Here is an 18,105-nt window from a genome sequence, read left to right as displayed (position 1 = left end):
ATACAAAATATGACAGCTGCTAGAAATCTGAAATGAGAATGCTCAAAGTACCCAGCAGGTCAGCTAGCATATTTGAGAGAAAAGTTGATGACACAGACCTGAGCTGACCTGTTGGATATAAACTGGAAAGGCTCATTATCTGGAATTGTTAAATTCAATATCGAGCTCTGACTGCCTGGCAAGAAAGTGAGACAGTGTTCGTTGAGCTGGACATATTTTGAACAGCACAGGAGGCCATAACAGAGAGGTCAAAGTAGGAGTGGAGATGAGAATAAAAGTGACTGGCAAGTGGAAACTTAAGGCACTTTTGTTAACTGACCAGAGGTGTTCCCCATAGTTGTCGCCAAATATTCCTTTTGTCAGGAGCATGAATGCAGTACAGCCAAATTGAAAGTAGTACAAGTGAATTTATTGTTTCACTTGGAAGGCATGCCTGGAGTCCTGCTTGGTGGGCAAGAGATGAAAGAAAAGTGCGACATATCCTGCGATGCATTGGAAGATACTGTGAGATGGGAAGCAAGAAGTGGTGAAAGTGAGTATGGGAACGATTGAAAGTAGAAGGAAAAGTGCCTTCAAAAAGGAGAGTGGAGATGTGTCTGTAGTGGTGTCATGTGAATTTGATGGAAATTATGAAAGATGATCTGTGAATGTGGGAGCTAAAGGGCAAGAAAAGAGAACAAGAGAAACATAACTCATGCCCTGGGTGGAAACTGCAGGGATGAGAGTACAAATGCAAGAGATAGAACAGAAGTCGTTGAAAACCCTGTCAGATATGGTGGAGGGCAAATAGCAGTTAAAGAAAAAGGGAGCAATCTCAGAAACAATATTGTAGAGGGCAGCTCATTATATCAATTGATGATACTCTTCCAATACTTTTGAATTCTAACCCATGTGGAAATTTTGGATTTTGTTTCAGGGGAATACAGAACTACATTTGTGCATTCACTCCCCTAAACAAGTGGATCATGTAAACACAGACGGAGAGGAACCAGAGACAACACAAACACAGAGTACAGTTAATCATGAGGAAGTGACCCAATGATCATTACAGCACAGAAAGTTGCCATTTGGTCCAACCTTGTAACTTAGTTTCTGTAAAAGAACCATTCCCTGCATAAAACTGAGAAGAAAATTGTTGACAACTTAGCTATTGCTCGGAAGTAAACCACAAATCCAGAACATTTAATAAGATCAAAATTTGCATAGTTCCAAAGTTCAGACTTGAATCATTCCCTGATCATTACTACAGCACTTTGAAACGTTCCTACAGTGTTTGCCTAGCATTTTTTGAAACTCTAATAAACCTTGCTTCAGTTGCTCTACCATCCAAGTCAAATATTGCTCCACACATAAAACTGTCTATGGAATAAAATAAGTAGACCATTCTTTGGCTAGCCGATTATGTATGACATACTCTATTTATCCACTGAAGACAAAGAGCCACCCAAGATAGAGGAGTCGGCACAGCAAAAGACATTTAGTTCAAATCATTCATTCGTGTACTTTCTCCACAAGTTAACCTGGTTTACTCCCACTAACTTGCTTTTTCCCCTTTCCTCCACAGTTTCTTTTTATTAAACAAGTATCAAATTCTCTTCCAGAAAAGTATTAGTTGTTGAATAGAGAAAAATTAAAACATTCTAGTTCCTCGCCGTAAAATCAGACAGCGGATTAAGATTCCAGTTAATTGGGCTTTCGGTTAATCAGGGCAACCTCTTATTTGAGACAACTCTTAAAGAACAAAATCTGATCAAGAGAATAGCCAGGATTCCCTTCTTTTGTTTGGGGAACTATGCCACTTATTTGGGACAGGAGACTATAAACCATAAGATATAGGAGCAGAAGTAGGCCATTCGGCCCACTGAGTAGGCTCTGCCATTCAATTATGGGCTGATACAATTCTTCCAGTCATCCCCACTCCCCTGCCTTCTCCCCATACCCCTTGAAATCCTGGCTAACCAAGACCCTATCTATCTTTGCCTTAAATGCACCCAATGACTTGGCCTCCACAGCCGCTCATGGCAAAAAATTTCACAGATTTACCACCCTCTGACTGAAGTGATTTCTGCACATCTCTGTTCTAAATGGATGTCCTTCAATCCTGAAGTAGTGCCCTCTTGTCCTAGAATCCCCTACCATGGGAAATAACTTTGCCATATCTAATCTTTTCAGGCCTTTTAACATTTGGAATGTTACTATGAAATCCCCCTTCATCCTCCTGAACTCCAGGGAATACAGCCCAAGAGCTGCCAGATGTTCCTTATACAGTGACCCTTTCATTCCTGGAATCATTCTCGTGAATATTCCTCCGAACCCTTTCTAATGACGGTATATCCTTTCTAAAATAAGGAGCCCAAAACTGCACACAATACTCCAAGTGTGGTCTCAAGAAAGCCTTATAGAGCCTCAACATCACATCCCTGCTCTTATATTCCATACCTCCAGAAATGAATGTCAACATTGCATTCGCCTTCTTCACCACCGACTCAACCTGGAGATTAACCTTTAGGGCATCCTGCACAAGGTCTCCCAAGTCTCTTCGCATCTCTGTATTTTGAATTCTCTCCCCATCTAAATAATAGTCTGCCCATTTATTTCTTCTACTAAAGTGTATGACCATACACCTTCCAACATTGTATTGCATTTGCCACTTCTTTGCCCATTCCCCTACACAATCTAAGTCTCTCTGTAGGCTCGCTGTTTCCTCAACACTACCTGTTCCTCCACCTATCTTTGTATCATCACAAATTTAGCCACAAATACATTAATCCCACAGTCCAAATCATCGTGAAAAGCAGCGGTCCCAACATCGACCCCTGTGGAACTCCACTGGTAACCAGCAGCCAGCGAGAATAGCATCCCTTTACTCCAACTGTCAACCAGCCAATGCTCCGCCCATACTAGTAACTTCCCTTTAATTCCATGGGCTCTTGCGAAGCAGCCTCATGTGTGGCACCTTGTCAAAGGCCTTCTGAAAATCCAAGTACACCACATCTACTGCATCTCCTTTGTCTACACTGCTTGTAATTTCCTCAAAAAAAAAATTGCAGTAGGTTAGTCAGGCAGGATTTTTCTTTCAGGAAACCATGCTGGCTTTGGCCTATCTTGCCATGTGCCTCCAGGTACACTGTAATCTCATCCCTAACAATCGATTCCAACAACTTCCCAACCACTGATGTCAGGCTAACAGGTCTATAGTTTTCTTTCTGCTGCCTCCCACCCTTCTTAATAGCGGAGTAACATTTGCAATTTTCCAGTCATCCGGTACAATGCCAGAATCTATCGATTCCTGAAAGATCATTGTTAATGCCTCTGCAGTCTCTCCAGCTACTTCCTTCAGAACCTAAGGGTGCATTCCACCAGGTCCAGGAGATTTATCCACCCTCAGACCATTAAGCTTCTTGAGCACCTTCTCAGTCATAATTTTCACTGCACATACATCACTTCCCTGACACTCTTGAATGTCCAGTATACTGCAGATGTCTTCCACTGTGAAGATTGATACAAAATACGCATTCAGTTCCTCTGCTATCTCCGCATCTCTCATTACAATATCACCAGCATCATTTTCTATTGGTCCTATATCTACCCTCAACTCTCTTTTACCCTTTATATACTTAAAGTATTTTTTTTGATATTAGTTGTCAGCTTCCTTTCATAATTCATCTTTTCCTTCCTAATGACCTTCTTAGTTGGAATATATCTGTCTTGCACTTCCCTCCTTTTTCGCAGTAACTCCAGCCATTGCTGCTCTGCTGTTCTTCCTGCTAGAGTCCACTTCCTGTCAACTTTGGCCAGTTCTCCTCTTGTGCCATTGTAATTTCCTTTATTCCACTGAAATACCGACACATTGGAATTTAGTTCTCCTTCTCAAATTTCAAAGTGAACTCAATCATATTGTGATCACTGTTTCTTAAGGGTTGCTTAACCTTAAGCTCTCTTATCACCTCAGGATCATTGCACAACACCCAATCCAGCACAGCCGATCCCCTAGTGAGCTCAACAACAAGCTGTTCTAAAAAGCCATCCCTTAGACATTCTATAAATTCTCTCTCTTGAGGTCCAGTACTGGCCTGGTTTTCCCAATCCACTTTCATGTTAAAATCCCCAATGATTATCATGAAATTGTACTTCTGACACGCCTCTTCTACATCCCGTGGTAATTTGCAAACTACATCCCAGCTGCTGTTTGACAATAGACAATAGGTGCAGGAGTAAGCCATTCAGCCCTTCGAGTCAGCACCACCATTCACTGTGATCATGGCTGATCATCCACAATCAGTACCCTTTTCCTGCCTTCTCCCCATATCCCTTCACTCCACTACCTTTAAGAGCTCTATCTAACTCTTTCTTGAAAGAATCCAGAGAATTGGCCTCCACTGCCTTCCAAGGCAGTGCATTCCACAAGACCACAACCCTCTGTGTGAAAAAGTTCTTCCTCACTCCATTGTAAATGGTCCATCCCTTATTCTTAAACTGTGGCCTCTGGTTCTGGACTCCCCCAACATTGGGAATATGTTTCCTGCCTCCAGCGTGTCCAATCCCTTATTAATCTGATATGTTTCAATCAGATCCCCTCTCATCCTTCTAAATTCCAGTGTATACAAGCCCAGTTGCTCCAATCTATGACAGTCCCGCCATTCTGGGAATTAACCTCGTGAACCTACACTACACTCCCTCAATAGCTAGAATGTCCTTCCTCAAATTTGGAGACCAATACTGTACACAATACTCCAGGTGTGATCTCACCAGGGCCCTGTACAACTGCAGAAAGACCTCTTTGCTCCTATACTCAACTCCCCTTGTTATGAAGGCCAAAATGCTTCATAGCTTTCTTCACTGTCTGCTGTACCTGCATGCTTACTTTCAGTAACTGATGAACAAGAACACCTAGATTTCATTGTTCTTCCCCTTTTCCTAACTTGACACCATTCAGATAGTAATCTGCCTTCCTATTTTTGCCACCAAAGTGGATAACCTCACATTTATCCACATTAAACTGCATCTGCCATGCATCTGCCCACTCACCCAACCTGTCCAAGTCTCCCTGCATTCTCATAATATCCTTCTCACATTTCACCCTGCCACCCAGCTTTGTGTCATCTGCAAATTTGCTAATATTACTTTTAATTCCCTCATCTAAATCACTAATATATATTGTAAATAGCTGCAGTCCCAGCACTGAGCCTTGCGTACCCCACTAGTCACTGCCTGTCATTCTGAAAAGGACCCATTAATCCCTACTCTGTTTCCTGTCTGCCAACCAATTTTCTATCCATGTCAGTACCCTACTCCCAATACCATTTGCTCCAATTTTGCCCACTGGCCTCCTATGTGGGACCTTATCAAAGGCTTTCTGAAAGTCCATGTACACTGCATCCACTGGCTTTCCCATGTCCATTTTCATAGTTACATTCTCGAAAAATTCCAGAAGACTAGTCAAGCATGATTTCCCCTTCGTAAATCCATGCTGACCTACCCTGCTACTGCTATCCAAATATGCCACTATTTCATCGTTTATAATTGAGGCCAGCATCTTCCCCACCACTGATGTCAGACTAACTGGTCTATAATTGCCTGTTTTCTCTCTCCCTCCTTTTTTAAAAAGTGGGATAACATTAGCTACACTCCAATCCTCAGGAACTGATTCTGAATCTATAGAACATTGGAAAATGATTACCAATGTGTCCACGATTTCTACAGCACCCTCCTTAAGTACCCTGGGATGCAGACCATTAGGCCCTGGGGATTTATCAGCCTTCAGTTCCATCAGTTTACCCAACACCATTTTCTGCCTGATGTGAATTTCCTTCAGTTCCTCTGTTACCCTAGGTCCTCTGGCCACTATTACATCTGGGAGGTTGTTTGTGTCTTCCCTAGTGAAGACAGATCCAAAGCACCTGTTCAGTTTGGAGGACTATATACAACTGCCACTACAGTCCTTCTACCCTCGCCGTTTCTTTACGCAACCCATAGAGACTCTACACTTTCCGATCCTATGACATCTCTTTCTAATGATTTAATATTATTTCTTATACACAGGGCCACACCACCCCCTCTGCCTACTAACCTTTCTTTCCAACACACCATATATCCTTGGACGTTCAGCTCCCAATGGCAGCCATCCTTTAGCCGTTTCAGATATGGCCACAACATCAGACTTGCCAATCTGTAGCTGAATTTTAAGATTGTCCATTTTATTTCTTTGCTGCGTGCATTCAAATATAACACTTTCAGTCCAGTATCTGTTGCTTTCTGTTTTAACTGCACCATGCCTCTATTGCCCTGTAAATCATACCATAAGCTGTGATTATGCCTTATTTCCTGCCAGTCCTTTCTATCATTTCTGTTGCACGCAAGCTTTGAGTTATTTCTGTTTTCCCTTTCCTCAGCTCTATCACTCCGGTTCTCATCCCCCTGCCAAATTAGTTTCAACCCTCCTTAACAGCTCTATTAAGCCTGCTTGCTATGGATATTAGACCCCTTTGGGTTCAGGTATAACCCGTCCTTTTTGTACAGGTCATACCTCTCCCGGAAGAGGCCCCAATAATCCAGGAACCCGAAGCCCTGCCCCCTACACCAGTCTCTCAGCCATGCATTAATATGCCTGATCATACTATTTTTGCACTCATTAACATGTGGCACTGGAAGCAATCCTGAGATTACTACCCTGGAGGTCCTGCTTTTCAGCTTCCTACCCGACTCACTGAATCCTCTCTTCAGGACTTCGTCCCCTTTTCTACCTGTGTCATTGGTACCAAGACTTCTGGCTGTTCACCCTCTCCCTTCAGAATACTCTGCACCCAATCCGAGGCATCCTGTACCCTGGCACCTGGGAGGCAACACACCATGCGGGTATCTCTATCAGGCTGACAGAACCTCCTATCTGTTCCCCTCACTATGGAATCTCCTATGACTACCGCATTCCTCATCTTCTCTCCCTTCTGCACCACAGAACCAGGCTCAGTGCCAGAGACCTGATCGCCGTGGTCATTCCTGTCAGGTCACCCCCCTGAACAACATCCAAAATGAGATAACGATTACTGAGGGGGATGGCCACAGGGGTGCTCTCTACTATCTGAGTTCTTCCCTTCCTTTCCCTGACAGTCATCCACCTATCCAACTCCTGCAGCCTGGGGGTGACTAACTCCTTGTAGCTCCTATCCCTTTCCTTTCTCCTGCTCCCTTTCCCTAATAAGCTGTAGGCCATCAAGCCGCAGCTCCAGATCCCTAACACGGTCTCTCAGAAGCTGCATCTTGGTGCACCTGGCACAGATGCGCCCATCTGGGAGACTGGAAGATTCCCAGGATTCCCACATCTGACACCCAGAGCAAAGTACTAAACCTACAGACATGCTCTCTATTCCTCAAAAAATGCAAGGAAAAAAAACAAAGTCCACTTACCCATTTACCTCGCCAAAGCCCGAATGAGCCTACCACTGACACAGACCACTCCATCGATGACCGTTCCACGAGGCAGTGTCTCCCTTTTATACCTGAATCTTCCCTGCTCTCCACACAGTTGTTGCCTAACCGTTTCTAACTAGTGTCAGTTTCATGCACCTGTGTGGCTGTTTGATACTACACCGTACTAAGAGCAAAAAGTTTTAAATAATGTCAGTCGTATGTGTTCAAAAATCAGTGACTCTTAGTCACGGTTAGTTTGTGAGAAATAAACAGAAAGATAATTCAGGACTATTTTGCTCAATATGGTTTCAAACATTTAGGTCGGTAGTGAAAATGAAACAATTTCACTACTTCAGCACATAAGGAACTATGAAGAATTAAGGCATTGACAATCATCTTAAATATTACACTGAAGATGAAAATCTTGTGCACTTTTGTGGCCGTAAGATACTACAAATGCTTAGAGTGAACAGTTTTTAAATTGCGTCAGTTGTGTATGGTTGCATTATGTTCCTCATTTGGGTCGACCGACACAGAGCTAAAAAGCAATGACTTTTGACATCACTTTATATAGGAAAGCAATGAAGGTAGTCCGTTATCTGCACTAGCTGTCTCTGTCTCGCTGAATTTGTTCATTTACAATCAAAAGAACACAGCAGAGTACACTGTATGAATTCTGCAGTCAATAACTGTTAGGAACTAATACATAGTAGTAATATTGGTAGTGTTCTAATTTGTTCTGTATTTCATTTAAATATGTACATAATTTGTTACTCAGTTAAGTCTAGTTTGTCTTTTTTAAGCAAGAAGGCTGAGAGTGGAACGTCTGAAGGGATTTTCGGAGAGAAGGTATTTTATTACTTGGGGTTAAGAGAGGCAAGACTTCACAGGCGCATGACGTCAGCCAGCAGACAGCGGAAGAGTTTAAAAGAAGTCTGCCATATACAGCGGGCAGCAGAGTGAGAGGGCTTTGGCTCAAATGGGGCTTTGGCAAAGAACTGATTCGCAGAGACTCACAGATAACAGTCTTCGACTTCCCCAGTGGGCTCTTTCCTTTCTCCCCTGGTCCTCTTCCGTTAACATCCGTTGCTCTGGCATGGCAGGTATGCTCAGACCCGTGCCATGCTCCTCCTGTGACATGCGGGAACTCAGAAAGGCTGACAGCGTCCCTGAAGACTACATGTGCAGGAAGTGTGTCCAGCTGCAGTTCCTAATAGACCGCATGGCAGCACTGGAGCTGCGCATGGACTCACTTTGGAGCATCCGAGATGCTGAGAATGTTGTGGATGGCACATCTAGTGAGTTGATCACACTGCAGTTTAAGGATCTAAGGAAAGCTAGGGAATGGGTGACCAACAGGAAGAGTAGTTGCTGGAAGGTAGTACAGGAGTCTCCTGTGGTCATCTCCCTCCAAAACAGATATACCGCTTTGGAGTCTGTAGGGGGAGATGGCTCATCAGGTGAAGGCAGCAGTAGCCAGGATCATGGCACCACAGGTGGCTCTGCTGCGCATGAGGGCAAGAAAAAGCGTGGAGGAGCTGTTGTGGTAGGGGATTCCATGGTAAGGGGAATAAAGAGGAGCTTCTGTGGCCGCAAACAGAGGACTCCCGTATGGTGTGTTGCCTCCCGGATGCAAGGGTCAGAGATGTCTCGGAGAGGTTGCAGGGCATTCTGAAAGGGGAGGGTGAGCAGCCAGCTGTCGTGGTGCATGTAGGTACTAACGATATCGGAAGAAAGCGGGATGAGGTCCTACAAGCCGAATTTAGGGAGCTAGGAGATAAATTAAAGAGCAGGGCCTCAAAGGTAATCATTTCAGGATTATCACCACTGCCACGTGCAAGCCAGAGTTGGAATAGCAGGATAGCTAGAATGAATATGTGGCTTGAGTGGGGGTGCAGGAGGGAGGGTTTCAGATTCTTGGGGCACTGGAACCGCTTCTAGGGGAGGTGAGACCAGTACCGTCCGGATGGTCCACATCCCAGCAGGGCCGGGATCAATGTCCTAGGGAGATTGTTTGCTAATGCTGTTGGGGAGGTTTTAAACTAATATGGCAGGGGGAGGGAAACCCACACAGAAAAGAAGAGGGAAGTAATGCAGAGACCCAAAGCTAGAGTTAGTGAAGAAAAAAGTAAGAGTAGAGTTCATAAAAGTAAAATGCAAAAATCGCATCAGTCACTAGATTCTAAAAGGACAATGAGTATAAGGGCACTTTATCTAACTGCCCGTAGTATTAGAAACAAGGTTAGTGAACTTGTGGCACAGATCAGTACCAAGACTTAGGATCTAGTGGCAATTACAGAAACCTGGTTGCAAGGTACAGATGACTGGGAATTAAATACCCAAGGGTATCAGGTAATACAGAAACATAGGCAGGCAGGTGGAGTGGCGCTCTTGATTAGGGCAATTGTGAGAGACGATAGAAGATCTACGGAGCAGATTGTTGAGTCCATCTGTGTAGAGATTAAGAATAGTAAAGGGAGAAACAAAAATCACTGGTGGGTGTTGTCTATAGGCCACTTAATACAAAAGTTGCAGTGGCAGAGGTGACTAACCAAGAAATAACTGAGGCTTGTAAGAACGGAACGGCAGTTGTCATGGGGGACTTTAACTTCCACATAGATTGGGTGAATCAGGTTGGTCAAGGAAGCCTTGAGGAGGACTTCACAGAATACATCCGTAATGGCTTTCTTGAGCAGCATGTTAGTGAACCTACAAGGGAAAATGCTATCTTAGATCTAGTCCTGTGCAATGAGACAGGTAAGATTAACAATCTTGTAGTCAGAGATCCTCTTAGAAAGAGTGATCATAGTATGATTGAATTTCACATTCAGATGGAGGATGAAATAGTTAGATCTAAAACTAGTGTATTATGCTTGAACAAGGGAGACTACAATGGGATGAGGGAGGAGTTGGCTAATGTGGATTGGGAGCACAGGCTATTTGGTAGGACAGTTGAGGAACAGTGGAATTCTTTCAAAGAGATTTTTCAGTGCTCAACAAAAGTATATTCTATTCAAAAGTAAGGGCAGTAAGTGTGGGGAGAGCCAGCCTTGGATAACTAAGGAGATAAAAGATAGTATCAAATTAAAAGCTCGTGTGTACAAAGTTGCAAATAGTAGTTAGAGAGACTGGAGGATTGGGAAAATTTTAAGAGAACAACTAAACAAGAAATAAGGAAAGAGAAGATAGAGTATGAAAGTAAATTAGCACAAAATATAAAAACAGATAGCAAAAGTTTTTATAAATATATAAAAACGTTTATATATTAGGTGGGTGGCTAAAGTTAATGTAGGTCCCTTGGAAGACGAGAAGGGGAAATTGATATTGGGTGATAAGGAAATGGCTGAGGCAATGAATGACTATTTTGTGTCCGTCTTCACGGTGGAGGACACGTCTAATATGCCAAAGAATGATGTTATGGACGAAATGGGAGATGAGGACCTCGATAAAATCACTGTCACTAATGAGATAGTGATGAGCAAACTAGAGGGCCTGAAGGTAGATAAGTGTCCTGGTCCTGATGGGGTGCATCCCGGGGTGCTGAGGGAATTGGCGGAGGTTATAGTAGACGTGTTGGCAATCATTTATCAAAACTCTCTAGACTCTGGGCAGGTCCCGGCAGATTGGAAGACAGCAAATGTCATGCCACGTCTTAAAAAAAGGACGTAGGGAAAAGACGGCAACTATAGACCAGTTAATTTAACATCTGTAGTCAGGAAAATGCTTGAAGCTGTCATTAAGGAAGAAATAGCAAAACACTTAGAAAGAAGTGGTTCTATTAGACAGACGCAGCATGGATTCAGAAAGGGCAGGTGCTGTTTGACAAACTTACTGGAGTTCTTTGAGGACATAATGAGTGCAGTGGACGTCATATATTTGGATTTCCAGAAGGCGTTCGATAAGGTGCCGCACAAGAGACTTATAAATAAGATACGGATGCATGGAATCGGAGGAAGTGTATTGGCATGGAGAGTGGATTGGTTAACCAATAGAAGGCAGAGAGTTGGTATAAATGGGTGTTTCTCCATTTGGCAGGCAGTGGTGACTGGGGTGCTGCAGGGGTCGGTGCTGGGCCCACAGCTGTTTACCATTTACATTGATGATTTGGAAGAGGGAACTGAGTGTAGCATAGCAAAGTTTGCTGATGACACTAAACTGAATGGAAAAGCAAATTGTACAGAGAACATGGAGAGTCTGCAGAGGGATATAGATAGGTTAAGTGAGTGGGCCAAGGTCTGGCAAATGGAATATAACGTTGGTAAATGTGAGATCATCCATTTTGGAAGGAATAATAGAACAGCAGATTATTATTTAAATGGTGAAAGATTGCAGCATGCTGTTGTACAGAGGGACTTGAGAGTGCTTGTGCATGAATCGCAAAAAGTTGGCTTGCGGGTACAACAGGTTATTAAGGCGGCAAACGGAATGTTGGCCTTCATTGCTAGAGGGATTGAATTCAACAGCAGTGAGGTCATGCTGCAACTACACAAGGTACTGTTGAGGCCGCATCTGGAGTACTGTGTGCAGTTCTGGTCTCCATACTTGAGGAAGGATATACTGGCTTTGGAGGCAGTGCAGAGGAGGTTCACCAGGTTGATTCCAGGGATGAAGGGGTTAACCTATGAGGAGAGATAGTCGCCTGGGACTATACTCTCTGGAATTCAGAAGAATGAGAGGGGATCTTATAGAGACGTACAAAATTTTGAAAGGGATAGATAAGATAGAAGTAGGAAAGTTGTTTCCATTGGTAGGTGAGACTAGAACTAGGGGACATTGCCTCAAGATTCGGGGGAGAAGATTTAGGACGGAGATGAGGAGAAACTGTTTTTCCCAGAGAGTGGTGAATCTGTGGAATTCTCTGTGCAGGGAAGCAGTTGAGCTTCTTCATGAAATATACTTAAGAAACAGTTAGATAGGTTTTTACATAGTAAGGGAATTAAGGGTTATGGGGAAAAGGCAGGTAAATGGAGCTGAGTTTACAGACAGATCAGCCATGATCTTATTGAATGGCGAGGCAGGCTCGATGGGCTGGATGGCCTACTCCTGCTCCTATTTCTTATTTTCTTATGTTAAACTATTTCCATGAAACTTCCGCATCTCAATATGTCCTAATTAACTAGAATCCGCTGCATTTTATAATTTGTCCCTTAACATGTTTTCGAATCACAAGTTTATCCTCTCACATTTACCATCTCACCAACAAGGCATAGGATTTCACCACTGTAAGCAAGTAATTTCATTAGAGCCCACTAAAATGTATAATACACTTTCAAATTACCAGTGATAAGTAGTTATGGTGGTATATTTGGAAACAACGGCAGAGGAACATTACATCTGCCCTGAAAACAACCCAATTTCCTGACAAACAGTAGTACAGGTGCAGTAGTAAATACTAGTCTCAAGAATGATTATAATTAATCTTACCCAAAGTTCTTGACATTACAGGGAGTGCTGAACTGAGAACCAATATCGACACACAATTTCCAATAATCTGTTGGACAGGGAAAGCATTTTCATTAAAACAACTCCTTAAGTTTCTGACTTGTACCTTGGAGAAGTTACAAGGTTTAACTTTCCTCTGAAGGATTTTTAAACAAACAAGCTCTATTTGTACTTAATAAAATATCCCAAAACAGAAAATGACTGCTATTGTTTGAATGAATAGCATGCATAGGAAGATATAATAAAAATGTAACAAAACTATTTATCTCTACACTGATCTAGTATAAAAGCTAAACAATGGACAAATCTGCTTAGTGGTCAACTGTGCATTTTTGATCCATACCGCCTCAGTAAAAGAAAATCAAATATCAAATTCAGCAACAATTAATCTTCTTCAATAAAAGTATTGGGATTAGATACCACTCACGTTAAAATAATTTATATTCAGAAATTCAGTCTACCTTATGCAATTACTTGAAGCTTCTTATCAAACCTAAAATTTTAAGCTGTATTGGCATCTTAGTAGGGTACCATACATAAAACAGTACTGGTGTTTCATTGAGATTTGCAATCTACCCAAATAATAGACAAAAGGGCCCACTGCAATGTCATTACAGAGCTTATTTTATAGCATTGGTCTTAAACTGCTAGTTTATATATGCAAATCAGAGATGGCACCATCTGCCACAAAGTATTTTTGAAGTTTTAAATCTTCAATCTTAGTGGTGTGCTTTGAAGAATAATGTTCTGTGGACACTAAATAAATTGAATTCTATGACTCCCATGCTAGTATTAGAGATACAATTAGTTCAATTAAAGTTACTCATTAGCAGATGTTCCCTTTGAGGAAAAGTCCTTTCACTGGATTTCTATAGATAGTTAACAAGCCTTTCCATCCCAAGCTATTTACAAGTGAATGGACACTATCCAAACCAAACAGAGTACATCCTTTTCCTCCACTACCTAGTTTTATGAAAATCTTCCCATTTATGTTTACATACCACACAAACAAATATTATCATTGCAAATGAGCCATTAAAGGCAATTATGTGAGGAAAAACTGCCAGCTGTGTGGTTACAAGAGGGGCCACAAATACATCATCACCACTGTCCACCATACCTTTGTCATGGTTGTGTCATCTTTTGTGGGAGCGAGGACTGCAAAGAACCGGAGGCTATAGAAGCCGACGACAGAGGACACCATCAGATAGCTGTGAGAATTAAGGAGAACCTCTGCAGGATGAGGAATGCAAGGGTTTCATTCATATCATTTGCCACCCCCTTCACTTCCTTAGAATGGGAAATAACAAAGAATTTCACTGAAGTGTCTCCATAGTAACATGGTCCAAGCCTTCACCACTGTTTATCTAGCTCTAACTCTTAAGTAAAATACCACTGTCCCAGAAAACTGTGTATAATACTTGTTAACAGACATGACTGGTTTTAAGAAAAAAAGGATACAAAATCAGGATGATTTCAATCGCCGCACCAACAAACCCAAATGCAGACAGAGAGGCTTTACCAAGGCCTAGTTCCTGAAAAAGAAAAATTTTTTCTCCCATGAAATAAATCTAAATACCCAAGCACTGCATTTTAGACATACCTTGGAGAAAGTACATTAAGACAATGGCTACGCTTAATCTTGAAACCAACAGGTCAAAGTGAATAATCTCATCCCTTGGAATAGTTGCAAAGGGGCAGAATCATAGAACTTTATTAATTTAAAAAATGAAAAATACAAAATCAAATGCACCAGAATATAAAAGGGACTGATTTTGTTTTCTTTAAAATGTACATTGTTCTTTGAGTCAAATAAATAAACTGCTGTTTAGTTTCTAGTTGATATTGGAGTTTGCATATCCAACAGTTGGATCATATTAAATAACCTGTTTGTAGAATTTGCATTTTTAGCTATTCTCCTCTCCAAAATTCTATATTTGATTCCTCATTTTACAGTTTTGTTTGTTGAGTCAATAAATTAAGTGCCATGTGCCCTCTGAAGTGGATGCAAATGACCCTATTGGTTGCGTTTGAATAGAAGCATGAGACCTTCAGTTTCTATTGATACTTATTGATAAAACAACTTGTCATGTCAGTCTTGTGTGTGAGAGAGATAGCCATTTCCAGCTTTGCCATCACTAAGATAGTGCAAATTAAAAACACCTGAGAGAATGATATGCAAACAACAGGAATTCTGCAGATGCTGGAAATTCAAGCAACACACATAAAAGTTGCTGGTGAATGCAGCAGGCCAGGCAGCGTCTCTAGGAAGAGGTGCAGTCGACGTTTCAGGCCGAGACCCTTGGTCAGGACTAACTGAAGGAAGAGTGAGTAAGGGATTTGAAAGTTGGAGGGGGAGGGGGAGATCCAAAATGATAGGAGAAGACAGGAGGGGGAGGGATGGAGTCAAGAGCTGGACAGGTGATAGGCAAAAGGGATACGAGAGGATCATGGGACAGGAGGTCCGGGAAGAAAGACGGGGGGGGGGACCCAGAGGATGGGCAAGGGGTATATTCAGAGGGACAGAGGGAGAAAAAGGAGAGTGAGAGAAAGAATGTGTGTATAAAAATAAGTAACAGATGGGGTAGCCTCCAACCTGATGGCATGAACATCGACTTCTCTAACTTCCGCTAATGCCCCACCTCCCCCTCGTACCCCATCTGTTACTTATTTTTATACACACATTCTTTCTCTCACTCTCCTTTTTCTCCCTCTGTCCCTCTGAATATACCCCTTGCCCATCCTCTGGGTCCCCCCGCCCCCTTGTCCAGCTCTTGGCTCCATCCCTCCCCCTCCCGTCTTCTCCTATCATTTTGGATCTCCCCCTCCCACTTTCAAATCCCTTACTCACTCTTCCTTCAGTTAGTCCTGACCAAGGGTCTCGGCCTGAAGCGTCGACTGCACCTCTTCCTAGAGATGCTGCCTGGCCTGCTGCATTCACCAGTAACTTTTGTGTGTGTTGAGAGAATGATATAACTACTACAAGAAATAAACCTAATTACTGCTTTTTTTAAAAGAGCATTTAAAGGTAGAATCCTCACCTCTATTTTTGCAAATACTAAAAGACTTTGACCATATAAAGAACCATCATTCAATGTATGGTAAAATAAAATCTTTTACTATTAAGCAAGCTTATTTTATAGTTTCAGTAATATATCACAATATAATTTATTTAGAGGTCTATATTTGGATAACCTTATGAATAATTAAAAGATTATGACTGATTAGCAGCACATGATCTGCTAGTTAACGAATATCACAGTTTTTGTTCAATCACAAGATAAAGCAATGAGTAACAGAGTGACACCATATGATAGATACTATTGTGTAATATATTCCATGAAATAAGAAAATGCACTGTCATATCACTGGAATTTGACAAACAGCATTCAGTTAAAAAGTTTTAAAGTAAAATAATACAAAGTAGCCACAAGGCTATCAGATTTTCATATTAAACACAGTTAATTGACTGATGCCCTTCATGGAAGGAAACTTGTTACTTAATTACTTTATCTGATTTATATATGACTACAATACTCAAAATATTTTTAGTTGGTCACTTCAGTGACCATTTAATTGCACTGAATCACTCAGAACAACAAAGGAGAATTAAATCAGGCAGACACATATAGTTCGTAAACTACTACTACGTCAACTCAGACCTAGGGGCCAGCGTCGGGCACGATGACGGACTCTCCACTTCTCCCTCTCCCTCATCAGTGTGTTCAGTTCACCTACATTAGCCACGCTGTTGTCTTCTAGGAGTGTGTTGACCATAGTCTTGGGAGGGTGTCCAGGGTTCATCCTCCCGTGCTTGGACTCCCATATGATGACTAGGCTGGCAGGTAGCTCGGGGTCGCGTAGACAGTGCCCCGCTAGTTGCAGTCTTCTCACCTCGATTTTAGTGGTGAGCATCAGTAGGTTGTTATAGAGCTCGACGTTCATCATGTGCTGTTGCCAACTCACGTCAAGAGCCACCCGGAGCATTCCTGTATAGCAACCATCTAGAGACTTTCGCATCGTCTTGGTGAGTGTCCACGTCTCGCATCCATACGTGAGAATGGACTCTATGACTGCTATGAAAATCCTCTTTTTAAGCCCTCTGGTCAGGTTCGACTTCCAGATTTCCATCACGTCATTCATAGCCCTCCACGCCAGCACCTTCTGTATCTTTATGTCCTTCTCCGATCTCATCATTCTTGACCCGAGGTACTTGAAGTCAAAGACTTTCTTAATGGTATCATTCTCTACGGTCTTGAGAGTACCTTCGTCACAGTTAAACACCATGTACTCTGTCTTTTTAGCGTTTAGGTGAAGTCCAACTTTATTGCACTCAATTTCCACTTTTGTCAGTAGCTGCTGTGCTTCCTCCATCTGGTCAGAGAGCAGGACTATGTCATCTGCAAAATCGAGATCTGTGAGCGTAACTGGTCTGACCCTTTTGGTTTGCCCTGGTTTATGGTAAAACCAAGCTTGTCATGATCCTTGGTAGCTTGACGCAGAGCGTAATCAAGGATGATTATAAAGATGTAGGGTGCCAGAGTGTCTCCTTGCAGCACACCAGCTAGGAGCTCGAACACTGCAGTTTCTCTGTCTGGTGATACAACGTTCGCCATGGTTTTGGTATAGCTAGAATCTATTGCTCTCAGTAGATGGTCTGGCACTCTGTAAGCTTTCAGGATCTTCAGTATTTTACCTCGGTGAATGGAGTCAAAAGCTTTGCAAAAATTGATGTAAGTAAGCATGGCTGGTAGGTGGTTGTTCTCGACTTCCTCGATGATCCTACAGAGAGCAAGTACTTGCATTACCATTGTGCGCTTCTGCCGAAAACCATTCTGATTGAATCTTAGCTAAGGGTCAATGGCGGTGCGAATCCTGTTCAAGATCATCCGATTGTATAACTTTGCTAAGATGCAGGTCAAGCTGATACCACGGTAGTTATGTCTTTGTGAGGGGTCCAGACTTGGGGACTGGGATAATGTTTGAGAGTGACCACTGTTCTAGTTTGTCACCTTTCATCAGTGCCGTATTATGTATGTCCAGCAAGATGTCATCCAGTTCATAAAGGCTCACCACAACCCCCTCAAGGACAACTGGACATGGGCAACACATGACCTTACACCAGCATCACCTACAATCCAAAATTGAATTATAACATTCAACTGCTTTAAAAGAACAGACAACCTCCAAGAAAACAGCTCTTACTGAAGAGAACCCTCAGAAATGTGCAAATTAAATACATGTACTTAATTAATA

At 42.3% G+C, this 18,105-nt stretch overlaps 1 protein-coding gene across 3 annotated transcripts in view; it reads right to left on the bottom strand.

Moving 5' to 3' along the window:
* lmbr1 (limb development membrane protein 1) overlaps positions 1–18,105 on the bottom strand; it is a 213,207-nt gene that overhangs the window by 43,182 nt on the left and 151,920 nt on the right. For all 3 annotated transcript variants that reach the window (XM_072254043.1, XM_072254044.1, XM_072254045.1), the window contains exons 13-15: positions 14,311–14,384; positions 13,970–14,060; positions 12,832–12,898 (exon numbers count right to left, since the gene is read on the bottom strand). In XM_072254043.1, the coding sequence (XP_072110144.1) occupies positions 12,832–12,898; positions 13,970–14,060; positions 14,311–14,384 (232 nt within the window). The remainder of the gene's footprint in view (positions 1–12,831; positions 12,899–13,969; positions 14,061–14,310; positions 14,385–18,105) is intronic.

This window comes from Mobula birostris, chromosome 3 (assembly GCF_030028105.1).
Source record: "Mobula birostris isolate sMobBir1 chromosome 3, sMobBir1.hap1, whole genome shotgun sequence".
In the NCBI taxonomy this organism is placed as follows: Eukaryota; Metazoa; Chordata; class Chondrichthyes; order Myliobatiformes; family Myliobatidae; genus Mobula; species Mobula birostris.
The sequence above is the reverse complement of the archived record's forward strand: the minus strand, read 5'-3'. Positions and strand labels throughout refer to the sequence as shown.